The sequence below is a fragment of the Gopherus evgoodei genome, chromosome 9, assembly GCF_007399415.2.
Source record: "Gopherus evgoodei ecotype Sinaloan lineage chromosome 9, rGopEvg1_v1.p, whole genome shotgun sequence".
NCBI lineage: Eukaryota > Metazoa > Chordata > Testudines > Testudinidae > Gopherus > Gopherus evgoodei.
Window position 1 is genome coordinate 25,266,109 of NC_044330.1, and position 24,252 is coordinate 25,290,360.

A 24,252-nucleotide genomic window follows, 5' to 3' on the forward strand; every position below is an offset into this window, starting at 1 on the left:
CATTAGAAGGTTATGTAAATGAGCCACAACACTTCTAAAATGGACCATAAAAGAATAACATTTTGTGCTCTATAGTTAATTATTCCTTTAACTTCCTAACATTTTCACTGCTTGCTTTTATTAATTATTAGTCAGTATTACCTCACCCTTGGGGACACATTGATTTTCTAAACTGGTCCAGTCCACTGCTAATTTTAAAGCTATGCCTCTCCAGGACAAGCTCCAACTAGGGTGACCAGACAGTAAATGTGAAAAATTGGGATGGAGGTGGGGGTGGGGGTGGTAATAGGAGCCTATATAAGAAAGAGACCCAAAAATCAGGACTGTCCTTATAAAATCAGGACATCTGGTCACCCTAGTTCCAATTGCTCCAGTCTCTCTCTAAATGACTCCTTAAGAAAATGTTTTTTGTGCTACTGGAATTACACAAACGCCTGGAATTTTGTCTTCTGGGTTTCTTCTTGCACAGGAAAATGCTAAACAGGAGGAGAACAAACTAGTAAAACCATATCAGCAAAGAGCAGTTCTTCAGCAGGCATCTCAGCCACACAAAGTAGTGAAAAATTGCCTTTCAAGTCAATTTTCTTAAACAGCATAATATAGAGACCTACTTAGAATTTGAGACACACCATTTTTAAGTCTGTGATTGGAGCTTCTGAGTGGCTTTTCCAATGTTACTGTGACAGATAACCAGCTTCACATTTTTATGCATATCCAATTCTGAGAAAAATGAGGAATAAATACATTTGTGCAGGTCAAAATAAACCAAATCAAGCTGTAAAAATGCAATGTATAATTTAACAAAATCGCACATGCAATCACTGTGCTTATATCACTCATTCACCGATGATACAGAGTGAGCTGCAATTTTTATATAAATGCACAAAAAAGATACGTATTCAGACTGTGAATGACAGATAGCCTGGAAGATGAAAAAAAAATAAAATTAGTTCTCCATAAAAAGTAATCTCATCTATTCCTCAACAGAGTATGTATAATAATTCCTAGGAAGCAATATATACAGAAGTCGTGCAAGTGTGCCTTCACTATATGAGATTTCTTGCAACAAAATTCTTGCACATTTTAAAGGAAATATTATTGTATACTTTAAAATGAGATTAAAAGTGGGATTATTTATTCAATGTTTGGGGATGAACTTGCACAAACTTTCTATTGTCATGGAGTCCGGTGGCTTCCCTCTGATTCAACGTTATTATTTATTTGTATAGTTATTACAAAGCACCCAGAGGCCCAACCGGAGATCAGAGCCCCATTCTGCAAACACAGGAAAGATTTCCACCCCTGAGGAGCTTACAGTCTAAATAGGGAAGACAGCCTAAGAGTGGGAGTAGGGAAGGACTAACATCCTCATTTATGCAGTTGGCAAATAGAGGCCCAGAAAGATTAAATGACTTGCCCAAGGTCATGCATGAAACCTATGGCAGAGCAAGCAATGGAATATCAAGTCCAGTACCTTCATCATAAGGCAACCCTTCCTCCCTTCTCCTTTGGAGGCAGGAGCACAACCGGAATTTTCCTAATGAGATGGTCCAGAGCTCTCCCTCCTCTCCCCACACCCCCCTAGTTCTCTCCCCCTGAACCCAGCCTCCCCCCACATCCAGCCCCAAGCTCTTACCCAGAGAGATGGTGAGGCCGAAAAACCCCATACGTAGGGTGACCAGATGTTCCAATTTTATAGGGAGAGTCCTGATTTTTGGCTCTTTTTCTTATATAGGCTCCTATTATCTTCCACCTTCTGTCCCAGTTTTTCACATTTGCTATCTGGTCACCCTACCCATATGTACCAGGGACCAGGCAGTTCTGGCAGCCCAAGATCCCATCCTCCTTCTGTACCTCTACTTTCCCAGGAAGCACCAAAAGCCCAGATCCAGTCCTGCCACCCTCCTGGGAGTGTCTACTGCCCATGGGCACTGGAAAGACTCTAGAGTTTAGGGAGCCAAGCAGGCATGTGGGTTTGCAATGCCCCTCACTTAAATTTGGCCTGCCATCTCTCCTTCATGACAGGGGAGCAACCAAGCCAAATCTGAGTGAGTGGCAATACAACCTGGCCAAATTTCCAGCACCACTCATGGACCAAAAGGTGGATATAGGGGCTGTGCCCCCACCCCCTCTTTATTGTGCCCTTGTTTGGAGGTCTCTTTTCCCACAACCCTGCCTGTGGAGCTCCTGCACTTGCCACTTACAGCCACTCAACTCTTCGTTTCCCCACCCTCTCTCCATTTGACGTGTCCACACGCCTACTCCTCTCTCCTTTCTTCCTGTGGGTGCCCATAATCTACTGTCCCCAGAAGTCTGCCTCCACCTTCCTCTCAGACTTTGATACTTCTCTCTTCTTCTGGCTCTCTTCTCACTCTCTTATCCTTATCCAAAATTATGTCATCCTTCACAACAAGCATTGGTTTGACTCTGCTGCCTCCTAGTCCTTACTGTCTTCTTTGTTCTCCAATTCTAGACAGATTCTCTTGCTCATCATCGTATTTATTCTCCTGACCAGGACCCTGTCTGACTTTAGAGTAGTTCCTAGAAAAGGGAAAGGAATGTTGATGTACTGATGGGGCTCACAGAGCCATTTTTAAAAGGTGTGTCACAAAACTGAATGGCGGGTTGTTGATATCTCCCTAACTCAGGTAGGATCAATTCTTTGGATTCTGCTAAATCCATACCAGAGACTAAGTATTTAAATGAGCTTCAGGACTAAATTATGAGCAAATGTTTTGCCTTTGGAATAGGCAAGCTTCGAAAAAAAGTGTCAGATATTTCCATATAGTTTCTCAGGTAAAAGAAGTCCTCAGGCCCCCTTCACTTTGCCTGCTAGCCACATTATCCACAATTTTCCTGGACTATCATATGCTCAGTATAGTTTTCAGGAACAAACTTCAAATGCTTCCAGCCAATGCACTAATATACATTTGTTTGCTAAGGGGTATTGCTTCATTTAATGAGAAAACAAATGAATAGAGTAGCTTTTTGGAGCATATAAACTCCAGGTACATTGGATTTATCTTAGGCTAAGTGTTAGAGGCATTTGTATGAAAATACTGGCATAATTAGCAGAAAGGGAGGGAATAGAGTTGTTCTTAAGAAAAAGATAGATGGGGAAAAGGAGGGAAGGATATAACTGCTGGAAAGGAGAAAGATTTAGAGAGACAACAGTTTTTAATTGGGTTTATTTTATTTACTTTGATTAATCAAAGTATTCAAAAGTCTTGAGCTTGCATCAATACAAGATTTGTGCTGAAGTTTAGGTCTAAATTTTTATTTAATCTGAAGTTCAGCCATCTGTGATAAGAAACTCAGATTCAATCATCAGAACACACATTATAGCTGGTAGTACAAAGAAAGGCACTTTGACTAGTATGAAGCTAAGAATTACACCATCAAAACACACTTCTCAAAACCTTTGCAGAGCCTGTATTTTATACTGAACTCTACTGATTCTCTTGAAAGGAGAAAAGCCCTGCAGTAAGCTAACATACTTGCCAGCTGATGGAAAGTGTATCATGCATTTAACATTTTTTTTAAATTAATCTACTGTTAGTCTACTTGTGGCAGTGTAATTTACAGTGAAATTATTTTAGTTGAAACTTGTTTAGCATCCCCATTTAAATCACTGCTGAATTCAGTTCAGCAACTTCCAAAGAAAGGTAACAGTTTACTCCAGGCTGCATTTAACTGAATTTGGCCCCGTAGCATGTACACTAAAGGCAAAATTCACCCCAGGCCACCGCTTAAGCCTTCAGAATAAGGGTGATTTTCACCCACAGTTTCCATTACCTGACAAGTCCAATAGACTTGAAAATCTGTCCAGCATGAACAACAAAAGAGAGACATAAGTCACTTATCACACTTTGCATAGAATAGCCAAATGCTCAGTAATGCTTAGAAGAAAATAAGTTTATTCAAGGATTAAAAACCTTTATGTTTGTGTTCTGATCAGCTAGGTCATTTTTATGTCAAAATGTCCACAACTTTCAAGTCTACCTGCTGGAAAAATACTACAAAACAACAAATCCTGTCCAAACGACTCCATGGACACTAGTGAAATGCAGTCAACAGGCAGTATTCTGCCTACATTGCTGATGACTCTTTCAGTATTTGGCAAAGTAAGCTTTAAAAACTAGAGTTTCTGACAGAGCCAGAAGGTATGTGACAAATAAGAGCAAGCAGGCAAATCACTTGCCACCAGCACAAGCTGTTTCTCTATATAATGCTAAAGATGCAGTTGTGACTTTTTTCAGAAAAAAAAAAGTTATGAATAAATCACATTTCCCATGTTTACCGTGGAAAAATGGCATCTATATGCCTCAACCCTGCCTGGCATATTTGTGAATAAGTATGGAAATGAGTGCCTGATGTACAGCAGAGTGAGTTAGACTTATATATGCACATTGTTTTTCTTTTTGTTAACTGGGATGTAAGTATCTGTTTAGCACATTCAGAGGCATTGACGTACTTTCAGTTATAGAAGCATTTTATATTAAAAAAAAAAGCTGGCCATCGTGATTATATACAAACAAGAAAGTTCTTTTAGCTAAAGAGCTCCTCCTGCTGAAAGTCAAACTAGGGAATTTGGTTTAGTGCTATGTGAAATGAACCATATACAAACAATGTCTTAATGGGTGCTCACTCCCCACTCTCACCCCAATACTGTTCCTGTCTGCGCCGGGCCTGTTTTTTATTACATATTTTGTTTTCAAAGGGGAGGGGGCAAAGCCAGGGACAATGGTAGTGAAAGGGAAGGCAGTTAGAAAAGGAGAGAGGAGAATAGGGGTCTAACTAAATGAAATGGGGTGGGGTGAAGAGAACTGGAGACCTGGATGGGTGGGTTTATTTTGGATCCTACAGCTGGAAAATAAAAGACGACCTGTGGAGACTAAAGACTAAATATTTAAAGAAGAAAACATGTGGCTAAAGGGATCAGTCAGTATAGGGAGAAAAGAAAAGAGTGAAATAATTGAAGCCAAATTGAAATGAATATGAGTGTGATGGTGCTGTCAGTTGAATGGATCAGGAAGCTCCAAGGTTCTGATCCATCAATCCAATGAGATTTTCAAAAAGGACAAAAAAACCCAACCAAAACAAACAAAAACCACCATCATGATACATTTTCATTTGAACCCAAAGAAACCGAGACCAATGTCACAGATGGCTGGATTATCTCATAAGTATTATAGGCTCATGTCTAGGGCCTTGGTGTCATGTGATTACATCAGAATCTGAGCTTTCAGATTAAAGTATCTAGCCTTCATGGTTGTGAAGAAAGCTTTGAACTGTGAAATGAGCATTACCAATGCAGCGGTGTCTGCCAGAGGCCCTCCAAGACCCAAAAACCATGGCTCTGTGAACTGCTGCCCCATTCATCTCAATGGAGTGTTAGATACCAAGGCCCACTGTCCTGGGGGGCCCTGCAGTGCCAACTCCACAACACCTGAAGGCTGTGTGTCACAGGAAAAAAATATGCATCTGGCCTAGCCTACCTGCACAGACATGTTACACTCTTCCTGACGCTGGGGTATATACTGGGGGGACATCTTGTTACCAGCCCAGCCTCTCTGTAGGAGCAGGAGGGGCCCTGCTGCTGCCATTACTGCTGGAAGGGAAGGGGGGCACTAGCCGGCTCTTCATACGTGGGTAGAGGCAAGGGCCACACCAGCACCACTACGGTGCAGGGGCAGGGCCATGGATGCACAGCCATGGAGAGCCCTCAAACAGACCTGCTCTGAGCTACTTCTTTCTGAGTGTGGAGGACGAAATGGACAGAAGTTTGCCAAAGTATCCAGGATTATGCAAAACAAATGCTCTTTGTACAAGCCTCTTTGGAATTGCTAATTTGTGTGAACAGAACTGAGATGGTCATAGCTACAGAATTCAGATCCAGATTTCAAGCAGTCCAAATTTGGGGATATTGAGCAGCAGGGTTTTCATTCAGGTCCTCCTCTAAAATAGAAATCTCTATCAAATATAAATAAGAAAACAAAACTGCAATGACTCACAGCTTCCAACTTCTATTTTTCAGTGTGTGGCCACTGCAAAGGTAAAGCCAGCAACTAAGAAGAAGCTTGACTCTGAGAAAACTTGGTCAGTCTTTTCACTGAAATTCCCGCCTCATCTGCAACCCTCAAGAGTATCTTGTATTTTCATGTCTTTGATAAATGCCCTATACCTTTCCTGGCTCCCAATCCTGGGCTCACCACTAGACAATGGGACTCTAAAGGACTCTTTTGTTGCATAGTAAGTTAGTATTTGACCTACTAAGCTGTCCGATAAGCTAGAAAAATGGCGAGCTGTTCTAATACAAGGGTTCTCAACCTTTTTCTTCCTGAGGCCCCCCAACATGCTATAAAAATTCCTCAGCCAGCCTGTGCCACCACTCTTTAAGCTACTGGATACGCAGAAAAAGTCAGGACCAGCATTAGGGGATAGCAAGCAGGGCAACTACCTGGGGCCCCACACCACAGGAGGCCCCTTGAGGCTTTGTTGCTCAGTCTGCAGGTTTAGCCATGCACAGCAGGGCTCAGCCCTTGGCTTTCTGTCCTGGGCCCCAGCAAGTCTAATGCCGGCCCTGCTCTCTAGATCATTTTGATGAACCCCTTGAAACCTGCTCACAGCCCCCAAGGGAGACCCAGGCCCCTAGTTGAGAACCACTGTTCTAATGGACATAGCAAAGTAAGCACATGCTGTCTTTTTGTAACTGCTTTAGTTAAAGTAGTTAACTTTGTTGCAAGGTAAAGCACTCGTTTTAGTATTGCAGAACTGCATATTTTCCTTATTCGCTGGTCTTAGTAAAGTAAAACTGCAAAAAACTAGTTTGTACATGAAGTTAAAAACAAATCCTACCCTTTTGCAATATTATTGTAGCTTGAATTTTTCATTCTAATTGTATTTGTTTTAATCTCTGTGTGTACTTTTATTTTTCAGAGCAAAGAAATGCTGTTTAACCAGCCCCAGTAATCTTTTCAATCAATCATGGTACGACAACTGTAATTAAGTCATTCTCTAAGTAAGAGAAGCATCAATCCCAGTGCCTCTCTTCCTTACACTGATGTAATTCAGGAGTCAGTAGAGATACAGCAGTTTAACTCTGACATGAGGGGTGACTCAGGCCCATGGAATCTTTCCATTACAGTGATTTCTTAAAAAGACATCACACTAGTGTAGCCTGTTAGCAGCATTTAAATTTCTGACTCACATAATTAGGAGGCTGAGGGGAAACAGCAGTTTCCCATTTTTTCTGTCACCTAAAGCATCAGTCCCTCCTTGGTAAAATACAATGCGGAATGTGAAGCAGTTTGAGAACAAAGGTTAGTATCTCAAAGCCAAAGCAAAGGGCCTAGCACTATGAGCACTGTAAAATAAATAGATAAAATACCACCAATAAAAGAAAACAAAGCACTGATCCGTCATTTGTTGATAGCTGAGAGAGATCTTTAAGGCAGAGATCATGTTTTCATGTGTGTTTCTACAGTGCCTTGCCTGCCTGGGGCAAATTGTGTGTTAAGGATAGAATAGCAGCCAGACTGCATACCAGGCTCGCACAGCTGTACAGTGGAGTATGTCCGCCCAGGTACCTATATAACGGCGTTACTGTTCCCACTCACCATGGCCCAAGTATGGGGGGAAGAACATGGGGCTGTGTGCCCACTACACTCTCCCAAACAAGTGGGCAGGAAAAGGCCAAAACAAGGGCAGGAAGTGGGTGGCGCCTTGGCTCTGCACAAGTCTCGAAGGTCTTGGCCAGCAGAACTGAACAGGATAATAAGCTACATCTTGTACAGGAGTGTTAAGCTACTTCCCCACAAGAGCCAGGTGAAATCCTGGCTCCTATTGAAAGTAATGGCAAAACGTCCATTGATTCCAACAGGGAAATGATTTCACTCTCTGATCCACAGTTCTTTGATAGGGCTCCCCCTGGGGCAATGTACTCCCTCTCTGCCCCTGGGACAGTGTCATTAAGACATGCCATGGAGTAGGGGTTGGTGCAAAGTCCTCCTGCCTCAAGAGGAGCTCTGGGAGAGATTATGTCTCTCAGAAAAATATGTAGTTAAATATTAAATAAGAAAAGACTACTACATATGTGCAATATGGCAGTTTACCTTGCAAGAATTTTAGCTTTCACCCTTCCAGTTTTTAATTGTACAGTTAAGGTTGCAATACACATCAGCTTAATTGTTTGCATTTAATATACAGTTATTATTACACTGATCAAAAAACTTATTCATCAAAACAGGTATGTTTTGGTTTGAGTTGGTTCTTATTTAAACCAAGCATGTTCACCCGTCCTTTCTAGTAAATCAGTAAACTGCAAATCTGAGTACTGGTTTATTTTGGAATTTTAGCTACATCAAGGCCTTTGTTCATTTTACAGCTGGGCTAAAATTGGCTGGAGAGTAGGTGGAATATCTATTAATGTTGCTAAGAAGAGCAACAGCAAAGGCCAGATCTTCAAAGGTATTTAGGAGCCTGAAGATGAATATAGGTGCTTTTGAAAAATCCCTCTAGCTGCTTAACTGCATTTGAACATTTTGGACACTTCCTTGTTCTGCATCACAAGTCCCTTATGAATTTCTTTACAATTGGTGTACTCCATCCTTTGCAATCAATGACAGTTAGCATGAGGTCCTTCTGGCTTTTCCTGAATTTCTTTTAGCGCAACATATATTATTTCTTGCAGTTCTGATGTTTTGCTTGCCTTTTAAATTCTTCATTGATTTCAACTAGTCTCACTTAAATTAGAACAGAACAATGAGGACAGAACCATTTATTCTCAGGGTATTTCCCCCCTGCAAAAAAAATAAACTTTATTAGGTGGATCTTCCCCCAGGTCCTGCCAGCTTCTATGCATGTTACACAGTCTATGGATGTTTAATAGGTGAAACTATCTAGGGACAGTCTACTTGCTATTTAATTGCATCACATCTCTAACTGCAAGAAAGAATAGCTAGGCTTTCAAGTCATGCTAGATGGACTACAGATATTTGATGAAAGCAATTTGATCATTTTTGTATAGCAACAGCAGCATAAAAATAAGTGGGGAATACAGTGTTTTGCAACTACTGGGCCAAATTCAGCAAAGCTTTTGCAACGAGACTACAAATTTCACTTTTCTTTGCCAGAAAAAACTCCTTGCACTCCAGAGCGTTAACTTCTTTTGTTCTCCCTCAGCCTTCCTGTCCTACCCCATAACTGAGAGTATGCACTCTGTGTCTCTGCAAGCTGACAGTATTGTCATTTGAGACCTGTACGTCCCTCGGCCTGTGCCACTTCCAGCAGCTCCCATTGACCTGGAGCAGCGAACCATGGCCACTGGGAGCCGCAATCAGCCGAACCTGCGGACGCGGCAGGCACACAAACTGACCCGGCCCACCGGGGCTTTCCCTGCACAAGCAGCGGAACAAGTTTGGCAATCACTGATGTGTGTGTAACACACTGCAGTAGGGATCCAGCCATTGATTTGTGTCTGCCTTTAGGAGTTTGTTTTCACAATGGGTAAAATTCACCTCTCTTCAGAGTTAGATACTGCCTAGCCCTTATGCTAAATCCCACTTCAGCCTCAAAACAGGGCATATGTGAGACAGGAGTGAATTCCACTATGTAACAGTAACATTTGCAATTAAGGCTGGCTGGAAAGCAAGAACTGCATTTTGTGAAAGCTTGATATTTTGGCATTTGGTTTTGTTCCACAATGGACCAATACCAAGACTAAAAAAAAAAGTGACTCATCACTGAGTAGTCACTATCCTGGCAGTTAGGATTCATCCCTGGAATGTAGGAAAGGTAGATTTAAGTCCTTTCATGTGGGCTGGGGACTTCAGCTAGGGTCTCCCAGAATCCAGGTGAGTACCCTAACCATGGAACTATTGACCATTCTGGGGTTACAGTCTCTGTTTGGTTTTGACCAGAGATTCAACCCTGGAACTGAGACACTGTCCTGACTAAAGTTTCATCAAAACTGATGTTTCCAGTTAAAACAATTTTTTTGTAAATAGAGCTGGTCAGGGAATTTTTTTTGACAACTCATTCTATAGAGCAGGAGTCGGCAACCTTTCAGAAGTGGTGCGCTGAGTCTTCATGTATTCACTCTGATTTAAGGTTTCACATGCCAGTAATACATTTTAACATTTTTAGAAGGTCTCTTTCTATAAATCTATGATATATAACTAAACTATTGTCGTATGTAAAGTAAATAAGGTTTTTAAAATGTTTAAGCTGACCAGTGGCCAGGACCCAGGCAGTCTGAGTGCCACTGAAAATCAGCTTGCATGCTGCCTTTGGCACATGTGCTGTAGGTTGCCTACCCCTCCTATAGCATCACTAATATGGAATTCCTATACCCTCTATAATTGTCAAACAACCAATTACTGAAAAATATGTAACTTCTGTTCAACCTATGGACTTTTTGTGCCCTAATTCTGTAGCATCAGGAGTTTGCTGCTTTGATCTGAAACAAATACAAAATGTTAGGATTTAAAATATTAACTATATGTTCTTTGTATAACTATATGGTGACAAATCTAAATTTTCCTGGTTTAATTAGCTTGAAGAAAAGCAATATTTATTTGTAGATGTCTGATGCTTTCTACAGGCTCTCTTTCAATGTTTTCATAATTGAATAATTCTAGTTTCCAATTCTCTTTAGAGACTTACTGGAGCAAATTTTGGAAGAGAAAAGAATTTATACTCTGCAAAAACAAATAGACTTTGCCAATGTTTTTCTGAATTCCCCTAGAACGACATTCATTTTCCTGGACATAACCCAAGTTGTTGGACAAAGATTAAAAAAAAAATGGTATTTTCAAAGGAACTTTGAAAATTTCAGTGGGAGTTGCCCAACAATCTTAGCCTCCTTTGAAAATCCCAGTTCAGGAGACAAGGATTAGGATCTTAAAATCATATTTAAGCACTCAAATACGCAACTTAATTTTTTTATTTTAAAAACACTGAACAGCAAATAACTCTTACTGCAGCCAACAGCACTCATTCTTTAAAAATCTTGTGAAAGAATGGAATAAGGATAAACATGTTCTTTGAGCAGGCCATGAAGTTTAATGGGCAGATGCCATAAAATTTCCAGATGACACTAAACTGGGAAGGGCTGCAAGAATTTGGGGATAGGATTAGAATTCAAGACAACCTTGACAAATAGGAGAAAAATTATCTGAAATCAACAAGATGAAATTCCATAAAGACAATGCAAAGTACTACACTTAGGGGGAAAAATGAAGCGCACAACTACAAAATGGGAACAGGCTTAGGTGCTAGTACTGCTGAAAAGGATTTGGGGGATTATAGTGGATCACAAATTGAATGAGAGTCAATGTGATACAGTTGTGAAATAGGCTAATATTCTAGCATGTGTTAACAGGGGATTGTAAGTCAGTCATGGGAGGCAGTTGTTCTGCTTTACTTAGCAATGGTGAAGCTCAGCTCTGTTCAGTTCTGCGCACCACACTTTAGGAAAGGTGTGGACAAATTAGAGAAAAAAAGTGAAGAGGAGAGCAACAAAAAATGATTAAAAGTTTAGAAAAGCTGACCTATGAGTAAAGTTTTAAAAAGATCTTGTTCAGTCTTGAGAAAAGATGGCTGAGTGGGAATCTGACAGTCTTCAAATATGTTAAGAGCTGCTATAAAGAGTACTGATCATTTGTTCTCCATGTCCACTGAAGGTAGGACTATCTGCCTGCGGCAAGGGAGATTAGATTAGATATTAAGAAAAACTTCAACAATAGGGGCAGTTTAGCTCTACAGTAGGCTTCCAAGGGAGGTTGTGGAATCCTCATCATTGGAGGTTTTTAAACACAGGTCAGACAAACCCCCGTCAGGGATGATCTAGGTATACTTGGTTCTGCCTCAGGACAGGGGCTGGACTAGATGACCTCAAGGTCATTTCCAGCCCTACATGTCTATAACAAGGCATCTGACTCATTCTGCCAATAGGGCCATTCTGTGTTCTTATGCTGGTCCATAGGGTGACCAGATAGCAAGTGTGAAAAATCGGGACAGGAGTGGGGATTAATAGGCAGGGGTGGCTCCAGGCCCCAGCATGCCAAGTGCGTGCTTAGGGTGGCAAGCTGCAGAGGGCACTCTGTCGGCGCCACGAGGACGGCAGGCAGTCTGCCTTCGGCGGCTTGCCTGTGGAGGGCCCGCTGGTCCTGCAGCTTCGGAGGACCTGCCGAAGCCGCGGGACCAGCTGACCCTCTGCAGGCAAACCGCTGGAGGCAGCCTGCCTGCCGTGCTTGGGGCTGCAAAATTCCTAGAGCCGCCCCTGTTAATAGGTACCTATATAAGAAAAAGCCCCAAATATCAGGACTGTCTCTGTAAAATTGGAACATCTGGTCACCCTATTGGCCCATGGCTCATGTAAATGAAGTTGGGTAGTCAAGCCTTTATGTTTACAACATAGAGGCAACACATGAGGGAACACACAGTGTCACATGCCCCTGAGATTTCTGCCAGGCCCTGCTTGGTCACAGGGTGCAGTTGGGCCTCCTCCCTGTGCAACAGCTGCCAGACCCAGCAAGCTGCACCCTGTGTGGAGAGGCAGAGCTGGCAGCTGCGGGGAGGTGCCAAACCTTTACATTGGGCCCCCCCACCCCATTCCACTGTTGGCAGATATGGGTCATCTCTGCAAAAACATGCAATGACACAAGCAAGGCAGGCTTAGGATCAAACATTTCTTAGTTTTTGCAATTATTCCTTTTGTGCCTCGGCCTGCTCACTCAACTTTTCTCCCTCAGGTTCTTCATCTGCCAAATAGAGATGAGAATAATGCCTCCCTACTTCCTAGAGCAGTTGTTGTAGAACTGATAAATAAAATTGTTTTTAATTGTTCATTTTATTAATGTAACTTCTGTTCACCATTCACTACACTTGCCTACACTGTAACTTCTGTTCACTCCATTTTGTAAAAGCTTCCTCCAACCTTCATTTTTGCAAACCCTGCTGTAATCTTATTAGTTTAGTTTAGATGTGTGAATAACGTATGTATGAATGATGGAATCAACCTCCAGCCCCAGCCTGTCCTGATGAGATAAAGTTCAAATACCAACGGCTGAAGACCTAGACAACAGCCCTAAACAAAGTAAGAAGCATCCACCCTAAAAAGAAAAGGACAACAGAACAACAAAAGGAAGATCAAAGCCAGGTTCAAGGCTGAAAGTCACACCTGCAATTAATGGGTGATCAATCTAAACCCAGAGGCAGCGTGACACAGCAAGACCTATAGACTTTGAATCCAAACTAAAAGCCTATAAAAAAGAAGGGTGAGATGAGAAACTCTGGGTAACATTCTGCTGCCAACATGGAAGAACATCGGTGCCTGCCCAACAGAGATCCAGCTCAGCCTTGTGCCCAGCTTTCCTGGCCAGTTAGCTGCCACAAGCTACAAACCCAAGCTGCAAAATCAAGCCATGAACTTAAGCTATCTTCAGGACTGGTAACTATGCAGCAGCTGCAGAACACCTGATGAATGTGTGTGTGTGTGTGTGTGTGTGTGTGTGTGTGTGTGTATGTGTGTGTGTATAGGTATTAGGTATAATGTGTGTGTATAAGAATTAAGTTATTAGTTATTAGTCATAAATTGTTATCATAATAAATGTGGTATCTTTGCCTTGTCCCCTTTAATAAGATCCTGCTCATTTTTACTGGTCTGATATAATTGGTACAACATTGTGAGGATTAAGTTAAGGGTCAATGTGCTTTAGACATTACAAGCATTTCATAAAAAGTGAATTCATAGTAATATGTAAAACTTAGGAACTGCATATATCACATAACTGCACATTTTGCACACATTGCCTTGGCACACTTGTTAAAATACTGAGACAGTGTATCTGTGCAAGATATGCTGCTATGGCAATCTACGGCCCCATTATCCACCTTGACCCTGTAAAGTCAGAATGCACACTGGTTTTTTTCTAAACCTGAGAGTACTAAATTGGCACCTGATACGAGTTCAGTTCCAGCCCGCTTGTTTTAGTCTTTAGATTAAACAACTATGTAATAAAAGCCCTGCCATATAAGGCAATTGGTTCTATGCACTGAAAGGCATCTCAGAGGGATGCTATTATCAGAAGCAAAGTTAACACTGGTGTAGTTTCAGATATTCAATGATAGGCTGAACTAAGCTGCATTTGTTAAGGCAATGAAAGGAAAAAAAAGACTAATCACCTTATAAATAAACCAGCTTATGGGTATATAATGAGCATTCCTTATTAAAAATTCATTGCTTTCCATATTAAATTAAACAGCTTTTAACAACAAAAGGGTTTTCTTCTTACCTTTACTTAAGAGAGATAAGATAACTTAAGCGAGTTTAGACCTTAAAAAAAGAAAAGCTCCAAAGTCACCACAAACCCAGCAAAGATCTCAGCTTAGCAGAACTCAAAATTGAATACAAGGGTAGAAAGCGCTTGTAGCGGGGTAGTTACCCTGCTCCTGGCCTGAAGGGCTTAACAGCCCTGGGAGAGGGCTGTGGCAGGGGAAAGGCTGGGCTTATTGAGAAAGAAGCTGTAGCCAGTGCAATCAGGATCCAGCTGGCTCTTATAAGAGGACAGTGGGCCAGAAGCAGAAAGACTCTCTCTAGCTTCTGAGGGATAAGGACCTGGCTGCCTGGGAAGCTGAGAAGGGTATCTAGGGTGCAGCAGTGCTGGGGAAGGGCAGAGGGGGCTGTGGAGCTCCAGCCTAGCAAAGCCTCAGGCTGCAAGTCGAGCTAAGGGCCCACAAAAGGGTAGCAGGGTTGCAGAGGGGCAGCCGGTCCAACACCCCTTACTGATGTGTGGTTTACAAACTGCAGTCTGCCCCAGGGAGCAGGGGCTAGATGATGACTGGCAGTAGCCACTGAGGTGAGATGGGGATAGGAGGTTGGGGTTCCCCTGGGAGGGGAGACCCAGAGTGAGGGGGTACTGCAGTGGGCAGAACTCCTGGGCAAAGGGCACTTGGGTCCAGAAGGGACACAGGGCCAGCGACAGGCGAGACACTGGCCTGCAGAGAGTGCTCTGGGCTGGAAGGAGCTAATTCCTGAGACGGCCAGTGAACCGTTGCCCAACCACAGAGCTATTTAAAACCATCTCCAGATCCTCAATGGGAGGAGCGGTGTTCTCCCCTTCCAAACCAATGGTCCAAAAAATCCTTATTCACCCTTCAGAATGGCTGAAATTTGCTACCATGTACAGAGCCAATATAAAGCCTATGCATGATTTGAGCCCTATTTTGAGAATTGCATAGGCCTTGTGCCAGCCCTCTGCACAGGGTTTCACCTGATATGAATAAAGGCCTGCATAAAAGCTTCAAGATTTGGTCCAATGTCATTTCCCTAGCTCTACAATTTGTCAAAGTCATTTTGAATTCTAATTGTGTCCTCCAAAGTGCTTGCAACCCCTCCCAGGTAGGTATCATCTGCAGATTTTATGATCACACTCTTCACTCCCTTATCCAAGTCAACAAAAATGTTGACTCTTGCCAGACATTAGGACTAACCCCTACAGGACCCCAATTTGACAAGCCTGCACAGTTCAACAATGAGCCACTGATGAAAGATCATACTCAGTAATATCATACCTTATAGTCATCATCTAGAGGCCATTTCATCTAGTCCTCATTTCCCTAGTTTGCTTATGAGAATATCACCTAGGACCATGTCAAAAACCATACTAAAAATGCCTAGAGCTGGTCTTGGTAAGGTTTGTAAACGCTCCGAGCCAAAAATTTTTATTGTGTATGTATGGCTGGCAAAGAATGTTGTACATATAATATTGGAGTCTTGGTGCAAACTATTTACAGTAATGCTGTTGGGGGGGGCACGGCTGGACCATATATTGAGCCCAATTTTAACCTAGTTATAAAAACCTACAGGTGAGAGTATATGATGCACAGAAGTTAGTGCCCATCTAGCTAAAGTTAGAAGCCCTGACCCTAGGCTTGCTTTGACCACTTTGCATTTTTCCAAGGGCACAAAACAGCCCTACATCTTGCATTCTGAGGGATAAGGACCTGGCTGCCTGGGAAGCTGAGAAGGGTATCTAGGGTGCAGCAGTGCTGGGGAAGGGCAGAGGGGGCTGTGGAGCTCCAGCCTAGCAAAGCCTCAGGCTAGTGGAACTTTCCTGCACAGCGGAATCCTTGGGTGTAGTAGAGGCTCCCTACATCACTCCCTGCAAATGGCACAAGAGGGGTACTGAGGGGGAAAGAGGAGTGGCTAGGACGTTACTACGCCTCAGCAATCCCTGGGTGCTACAACAGCACTTTGGCCTGTTGGCAGCCAGCAAATGATAGAGAAGTCCTTAAAGCAGCTGTAACCTTCCCTGGAGGCATGGACTAGGATCAGGGGAGTGCACCCCTGTCCTGAATTGTGCCAAGCACTCATCCTCAGTCAGGGCCTCAATCCTGGAGCCAATGGCTTCACAAGGGGCTCTAGTTTTCCCCTCAGAAGAAAGGCAGAGCTATAAACTACAGCAACCTGTCAATGATTAAAATCAGAAAGGAAAGAGCATTTTCTTCATAGATAGTAAGGAAAAGCTAGAGGAGAGTGCAACCCCCTGCCTCCCGAAAAATCCATCTCTATAAATCTCGAGTCCAAGAAGGATGTTAATCATCCTCAGCAATGTGACAAATGCCACCACCAGTTGAGTTCTTTTTGCTGTCAAACTTCATCATCCCATTCACCTGTCCTCCCCCCCGCCCCTCCCGGTTTTTTTTTAATTAGAGAAAAGCAGTCTGGGACTGGCTTCCAGATGATCTAGTGGAGGAGGCAGAACAGTGTATGGTGCAGAGGCAGACAGCCCAGGTATGATTTTGTTACACTAGTTTAAGTGAGAGGCCCAAGAGGTACTGATCTAGTTCCAATAAGCATCTAAACTTGATGTGCTTAATCTATTCTGAATCAAGCCTTTAGAGGTCTGCTCGTCACAAATGCCTGTTTGCCTCTGTAGTGTCACCAGGGAGAGACCCAATCTTAAATGTTCTCAACTTCATTCACTATTCATTTTAAAATGTTTCTTATGTTGATCAGGGCCGGCTCCAGAGGTTTTGCTGCCCCAAGCAGCTAAAAAAAGAAGCCATGATCACGATCTGCGGCAATTCAGTGGGAGGTCCTTCGCTCCGAGCGGGAGTGTAGGACCCGCCGCCAAATTGCTGCCTAATACCTAAAAGTGCTGCCCTGCTCTGGATTTGCTGCCTCAAGCACCTGCTTGATAAGCTGGTGCCTGGAGCCGGCCCTGATGTCGTTTCCCGGTACCTAATTCAGCGTAACACCACCTCTGCTTTCACACATTCACCCACTTTATTCACTTGGAGTGTCAGAGTGATCTCTCTTTCACAATGATGTAGGAAATCTTACTGCAAAATTCCTACTATTATGGCATGGCCTGGTGTTTATACTTTATAAATATGAGTTAACTATTGCAGTAGCTTAAAATTTTCAGACTCATACTTCACTTCTAAAAATTTCTTACTAGAACTGGCTGTAAGTTGACGTTCATATTACACATTTTCACAGCATTTTGTTAAAAGTATTTGGCCTTTTGTACCCTGCATCCACATCCTCAAGCCTTTTCTTGCTTTCATCAAACTGCATGCTCTTATTAAATATGCTGAAGTACCCATTTTCAAACACAAAGGCCACCTAGAAAATAAATGTATCTTCAAGCAAAATGAGCCCATTGTTTCACACAAAAAAAGTTAGCATCTCAGTGTCTTGCAGCAAAAATAGGTTAGTGCTCTCAATGAAATATGAAACATTGATTTTCTGATAGTTTTATATTTCATAATGAATACACACTCATAATTGAAAATAAGAAAAAATATACAAATGCTATATTGATTTATAATTTTTAATCAGCAGATCTTAAAGTCCCAAATTTAGGACAGAATGTATATATGTGCCTAAATCCCACTCACTTCAATGGGACTTAAAGGAAAGCATGCTCTTACCAGGGCCAAATTGCTTTACAAAACCCGCAATTTTATAAATGGGGAAATGGAGGCACAGAGAAACAAAGCTAATGGTGGTGCAGTGAGCCGGTGGCTGAGCCAGTGGCAGAGCCAGGCATAGAACCCAATCACTGAGCAAAATGCCATCTGACTAGTGTAAGTATACAAGGTATGTAGTGTGTCTCCTATAAACCTTAAAATTACAAATCTCAGAGGCTTTGCTCTATTGTGTTATAAATGGAACCTGGAGCGGGTTTGGGTATTGGGAACCCCTATAGAAAATTTCTATCTAATCTTAGACTAGAGCCTACTCTTCTATTTTAGGTGTGTTTTCTATATGACGTCGGGTGGAGATTAGGGTGACCAGATGTTCTGACTTTATCAGGACAGTCCCAATTTTTTGGTCTTTTTCTTATATAGGCTCCTATTATCCCCCACCCCCTGTCCCAGTTTTTCACACTTGCTGTCTGGTCACCCTAGTGGAGATAGAGAGGTCTTCATATTTTTGGCCTAATATATTGTTAACTGTGCGGGAACTAGATCCATCCATCAGCAGGGTATATGTGAAACATGCATTTGCAGGATAACCGCTAATGGAATAAACTTAATTGAGAGAATGCCACAACTGCATTTTTGGAAGCAAGACATGACTATGAAATGGCTGCAGCCCTATGGTCAGTTGCTTGTATAATTGAAAAAACTGCCAGCAGGTTAGGAACTGGGGTGCTCACCTGACCCTTTGCCTTTAAAAAAAATTAAATTTAAAAATAAAAAAAAATCAGTGTCCAATATATGAATGGAAATGGCAGGAAAAAATGGAAAGTGGGAAATCATTGTTGAAGTAATAAAGCTAATAAGGGGACGCCTTTTTATTTTTTTAAATTTATACTTGAACCAACCAATTCAAATCAGAAATTATTTAAGAGTGAAAGACCAATCTTGGGAGAGTTCCTTTTAGCTCCCCCAAATGAAGAGAAAAGGGGAAGAATTGGTTAATCAGGGCATCTGGAGACAAATGCATGAACAGCACATCTCCAATTTATACCAGGATAAATTAATCCCAGTTGGATTCCAGTTGTGAGATATACCTTTCAATCTGTTTCCCAATTCCCTAGTGTTAATATAATTAACCATAGCTCGGTCTGCACTGGTGCTGTGATATTAATAAGCCTAGCAACAGAAAGATTGAGCTTACTGTTTAAATCAGTGTTAACGATAGGTTTCTGATTCCAAGTCTAGATTGGTAGCATCATCTAGAGCACATAGTTGTCTATGCTAATTTTTCTCTTAAGTTTCTGTCCCTCTCCCCCTACTCCTCCTCTCCAATTTTCAGGACAGTTCAACATATCCAGACAAAAAGGAATAATATTCTCTTCCCTTTTAATGTCAAATATTATTTTTAAGAGAATTGGTAATGTGTGTTTCTTCAACAAGTGACTATCTAAGGTACACACCTGCAATATAGCCATTAAAAAGCATGCAATAAAAAAAATTCAATAAAAGCTGCAAATTAGCACACAAAAACAGTCACATTTCATAATTCTATACATATGTCTGTTTTAGATCGATGCTGCATTATGCATTCAATAACAATTGGCTAGAATGTAAAGTCATACTCCTTGGAATCAGCATTTTACTTACATGTTTTTCACTGTGTTGGTCATTTGTCGTAATTTTGTCAAGGAAATTTAAGATCTGAATTTAGATTATACTTTATGCAGAGTACATTTACTCTAGACAATGAACAACAAGTGTGAGGGAGAGCGAGCACACGAACAGGCAGACAGATTTTAAAGGTACATATACTATGTAAATAAACTATAGATATGATCAAAGACATTTATAAATAGATATATTTATATTTAACTGTGACATTAAGTACATTTCCTAGACTAGAAGAGTTCTGTGTAGCTCAAAAGTTTGTCTCTTTCACGAACAGAATTGGTCCAGTAAAAGATATTACTACATCCACCAAGTCTAACATCCTGGGACCAACATGGCTACAACACTGCAAAGATGTATTCTTTAAGACATTATGTGTAATGTACATATAATCTATTTATAGCCATTTTGTTGTCATTCTTTGCTGCAAGAGTATTACTGGGCCAGACCTCCCCTCATTTCAGCTGTTTCTTAGTAACTGTACTTGACTATGAAGATAATCTGACAACGAGAGTATATGAAAGTACCTGTATATCATTCCTGTCCCAGCTTTGACAGTTTCATGTAATGACACTCCATGCATATGCAAAAACTTCTCTAGTTGTTTTAGTTCTGCTGCTCCACTTAGCCTTCCAGCCCAGCATTTTGCTGGCAGGCAGACTTTAAGGGTGGCGCTTTGCCTTTTACCCCTCAACGGTGCTTCAATGGATTTCGGCACGCTTGGCTTGTGGGGTGGGATTTCTGTGCAGGAAGGTCTGTACAAATGCATATTCCAAGATAACAGCTGATCACAAAGATTCTCGAAGTCCAATAAAGTATTTGAGATTTAGATTCTTGGTAGTTTCTGCTTTTCTGGCTTCTCTATGTTCTTTTGGAATACTAGTCTGTTGCCATTATATTTCTATTAGGAGATGCAGCTTTAACTTAGTTATGTTTGCTTAATAGAACGATGGCAATGTAAAGAGTTTTCCTCCCAGTCACTCTGTACCTTCTTGCTACTGGCTCCTTTTAATTGGTGCCTAAGATGGATCCTAGCCAGAATCAGTGACCTTTCTCTCCCTCTATCAGTTGAAACCTCTCACGGTCAAGTACTCAAAGGGACTGTGTATTGCCACTGGGAAGAGAATACCAAGTTTCCCATGTCTTATATTTAGACAAAAAAAATTTTGTTCTGGATTCAGTACAAGGCTGATAAATGCAAGTTCTCATGGGGTTTATTTAAGGCCTTGGACAGGATACTTGAATGTTGTAATGTCCCTTAGTCAAATCATCAAGCCAATTTGGTTTCTCAGAGTACATTATAGACCAGAGGTGGGCAAACTACACCCCGCGGGCTGTGGCCCGCGAGACCATCCTGCCTGGCCCCTAAGCTCCTGGCCTGGGAGGCTAGCCCCCGGCCCCTCTTCTGCTGTCCCCACTCCCCTGCAGCCTCAGCTCGCTCCACCTGCACAATGCTCCCCGTAGGAATGTGCTACTGGTAGCAGTTACTGATATGAAGACTTGCAAGAAACTTCTATTCCAGCAGCACAGCTGCAGAGCTATGGCCTGACCCAGTGCTCTGTGCTGCCCGGTGGCGCAGCTGGCTCCAGCCAGGCGCTCTGGGCGGCGTGGCTGTAGTGCCACCAGCCACTGGTGCTCCAGGCAACGTGGTAAGGGGGCGGGGGGTTGGATAGAGGGCAGGGGAGTTAGGGGTGGTGGTCAGGGGCAGGGATGTGGATAGAGATCAGGCCCAGGGCAGGGAAGGGGGGTTGAATGGGGCAGCGGGGGGCAGTCAGGGGTTGAGGGGTCCTGGTCCAGTCAGGGGACAGGGAGCAAGGGAGTTTGGATGGGGCAGGAGTCCTGCCCCCTCCCCCCCATCAGGGGTGAGAAGCAGGGGGTGAGATTGGATGGGGGCAGGGGCCAGGCCACACCTGGCTGTTTGGAGAGGCACAGCCTCCCCTAACCAGCCTGCCATACAATTTTGGAAACCTAATGTGGCCCTCAGGCCAAAAAGTTTGCCCGCCCCTGTTATAGCCTCACATAAACCAGGTGAGTTGGGCTCTCAATTTCTTTTCCTATTATCACAAGGTCCATTCAGGGTTCCTGACCATTATGAAAATGATGGCAGACCTGGGGAGGGGCCAAAGGGTCAGGAATGTCAGGAGCAGGAAAAGAAAAGTTCCTGTGAAAATGTGCTTACCGCCAGCCAATTAGACCTGCTGCATATGGCACTGGACACCCTGGACTCTCAGGGCCTCCAGCAGCAGGCAGTGCTCCCTCCCCTATCTCTGTAAGCACAGGGCTGGGAGATAGCTAAGGAGCAACAGCTCCAGTTTCTTGCCAGTTCTGCAGCTCCTGCTGCAGGACCCCCACACAATTCTGTCTGGTCTACTTAGAATGTAAGTTCTTTGGGGCAGAGACTTATTTTGTTTGTGCAGTGCCTAATGCAAAGGGAGCTGGATCATAATTGGTCTCTCTAGGCCTTTGTAACACAAATAGAGAATAAATCTGTGAGATTTTTAAAAACTAGTGTGCCTAAATCAAAAATTTTCTATAATTGTAACGAATACAAATTCTCGATAAGATTGAAACTTTTCTTTTTCTGTACACAGATCGACACTTAATGTGCAGCTGTGGCTAGTGGTAGCACATGCCAGCTGAGAGTGGTCTTTTGCTGCTAGTCTGGTAGTAACTGGGAATGGTGCTGTAGCAGTATACTTTGCAGCTGGGTGGGCTATTCAGCAGCAGGCGGCTGTCTTGGGACATTTTTTGCCTGGAGCTTTGAATAGTACTAAAAGGCTCCGGATGAGAATATTGCATATTGCGTCTAGGTGCCTTGTCTGTTGGTGTGTTGCTCTGCCTTTAGAGAAGTAAACCAAGGGGCTGGTTTAGGTGATTTAAGCCTCAGATGTGCTATACCCAGATTCTTTGGAATCAGACTGAAATCCCGTCAGCATTAATTCAGCTCTTCATCCTTCTGAGGGAGAAGAGCAGAGTACCATGCAGTTTTTCTGTAGACTAAGTAGATAGCAGGCTTTACAGTAGGGTCTGTAAAAATGTGGTCCCATCTGTTCTGTTCTGTGTGAACCCTAAAGATTCCACAAGTTTAGGGAGTTTGTCCCTGCATTCTTAGCCAAAATTTCTCTTTCCTCTGCATTTTTGAATATCATGCAATGCATCAGTCGTCGGTCTTACTGCCTTCCTTCACCCTCTAGCCTAGACAGTGTTTCAGAGGAGGTATACATACACACGAGTTGCCTTTAACCCCCCCCACACACACACCCCAAAAAAATCAACACTTGTCAAACAAATCAGCAGCTAATTCTCTAGTCTTAAACCTAGAGAATTGTTGGTATTTCAGACACCATTGTGTGCAAAAGATAGGTAAATGTTAGCTTTTTAATGGTACCCATAGTATGTAATTTGTAATGTGTTTCAGATATTTTATATTTATAGAGCACCTGAATTATTATATCAAGAGAATTAGAGATCCCAGATTAGCCACCCAAGCCAAACAGCTCAAAGAGCATGAAACAATATAATGCAAGGAGGAATACCTTTACTTTGTCATCTCTCAGAATCACAGTTTCTGCAGCCCTTTGTTACAAACTCTCTTTCCATCACTAATAAAGAGTATGATTAAATCATCAAAATATTAACATACCATGGATTCAGCTAATCCTCAAATCCTTCAAAGCAGATAAACAGACTGATCTCAGAAGAGAACATATTTGAAAAGATTGTAATTCATTGTCACAGAGGGTGATTTTTGCATGGAAATTTGGATGACTCCAATTATTTGCACTCTGCAAACTGTGGGCGACCAAAGATCTAAGGAATTCAGATGACCTTGTCGGCACCAGTTGCTGTAATGGTTCATCAATGTCTTATATTCAGATTCAGTCAATTCAATGTTATCTTTAAGGTCCTAAACTATTTTTAAGATCTGCATATAAAAACTGGCTCAGATTCAAACAGTAAGTTCTGTTTACTGCTCTCTGAAAGGCACATTAAGAAACACTTGGAGCGTCAGGGAACAGGTTATTAACATTGGCATTGGAGATTGGCACATGGAAGAAACTTGCTCGAAACAATCTGATCCTTTTATATTCTCTGAAATTAGATTTCATGGCAGTTAAAATTATCATGATCTAGGGAAGTAACTGGCCTAGGGAAGTCACTGGTTTCTAAATATATCATTTACCAATTGGCCTTATTTTTACTACCACTCGGGTAATGTAAAAAATATACAAATTTTCATGGCAACGCAGTGTGGCAGCACAAGGTAACTGGTTATCCTAGATGGAAATAATGGAGATTTATCATGGAGCTGTATATTGGATAGCTTTCAGAGTTCAGTTTAAAGAAAAGGAGGCTGAAAATTTGGAAGTCCAGTTCATATCCAGTTTATTTTTGGTGGGCTGGAAATGCAAATACAAGCAATACATCTTGGCCTCAACTCGAGTGTTCCTTGCTTTGACTCATTGAGAATCACTAGCAATCAATGCCAATGTAGTTTAAATATTTTCAAGCTGCATTATACATTTTTAATACACAAGCATGGTCATACATTGCCAAAATAAAACACTTCCATTGGTTTTCAACTCTTTCTGGCCCCCAGCTATCTCCTCTTCTGGGCTTTTTCACTATAGTGTAAACTTATGATTG

At 42.2% G+C, this 24,252-nt stretch overlaps 1 protein-coding gene across 2 annotated transcripts in view; it reads right to left on the bottom strand.

Annotated features, from left to right (window-relative positions):
• The window catches only part of KCNAB1 (potassium voltage-gated channel subfamily A member regulatory beta subunit 1), a 287,423-nt gene that overhangs the window by 199,753 nt on the left and 63,418 nt on the right, over positions 1 to 24,252 (bottom strand). Inside the window, exon 1 of one of the 2 annotated variants that reach the window (XM_030575963.1) lies at positions 20,133 to 20,542. The exons of the other annotated variant lie outside the window; for it this stretch is intronic. Coding sequence (XP_030431823.1) covers positions 20,133 to 20,374 — 242 coding nt within the window. The 5' untranslated portion in view covers positions 20,375 to 20,542. Of the gene's footprint in view, positions 1 to 20,132; positions 20,543 to 24,252 lie in introns of those variants that run through there. 2 annotated transcript variants of the gene reach the window in all.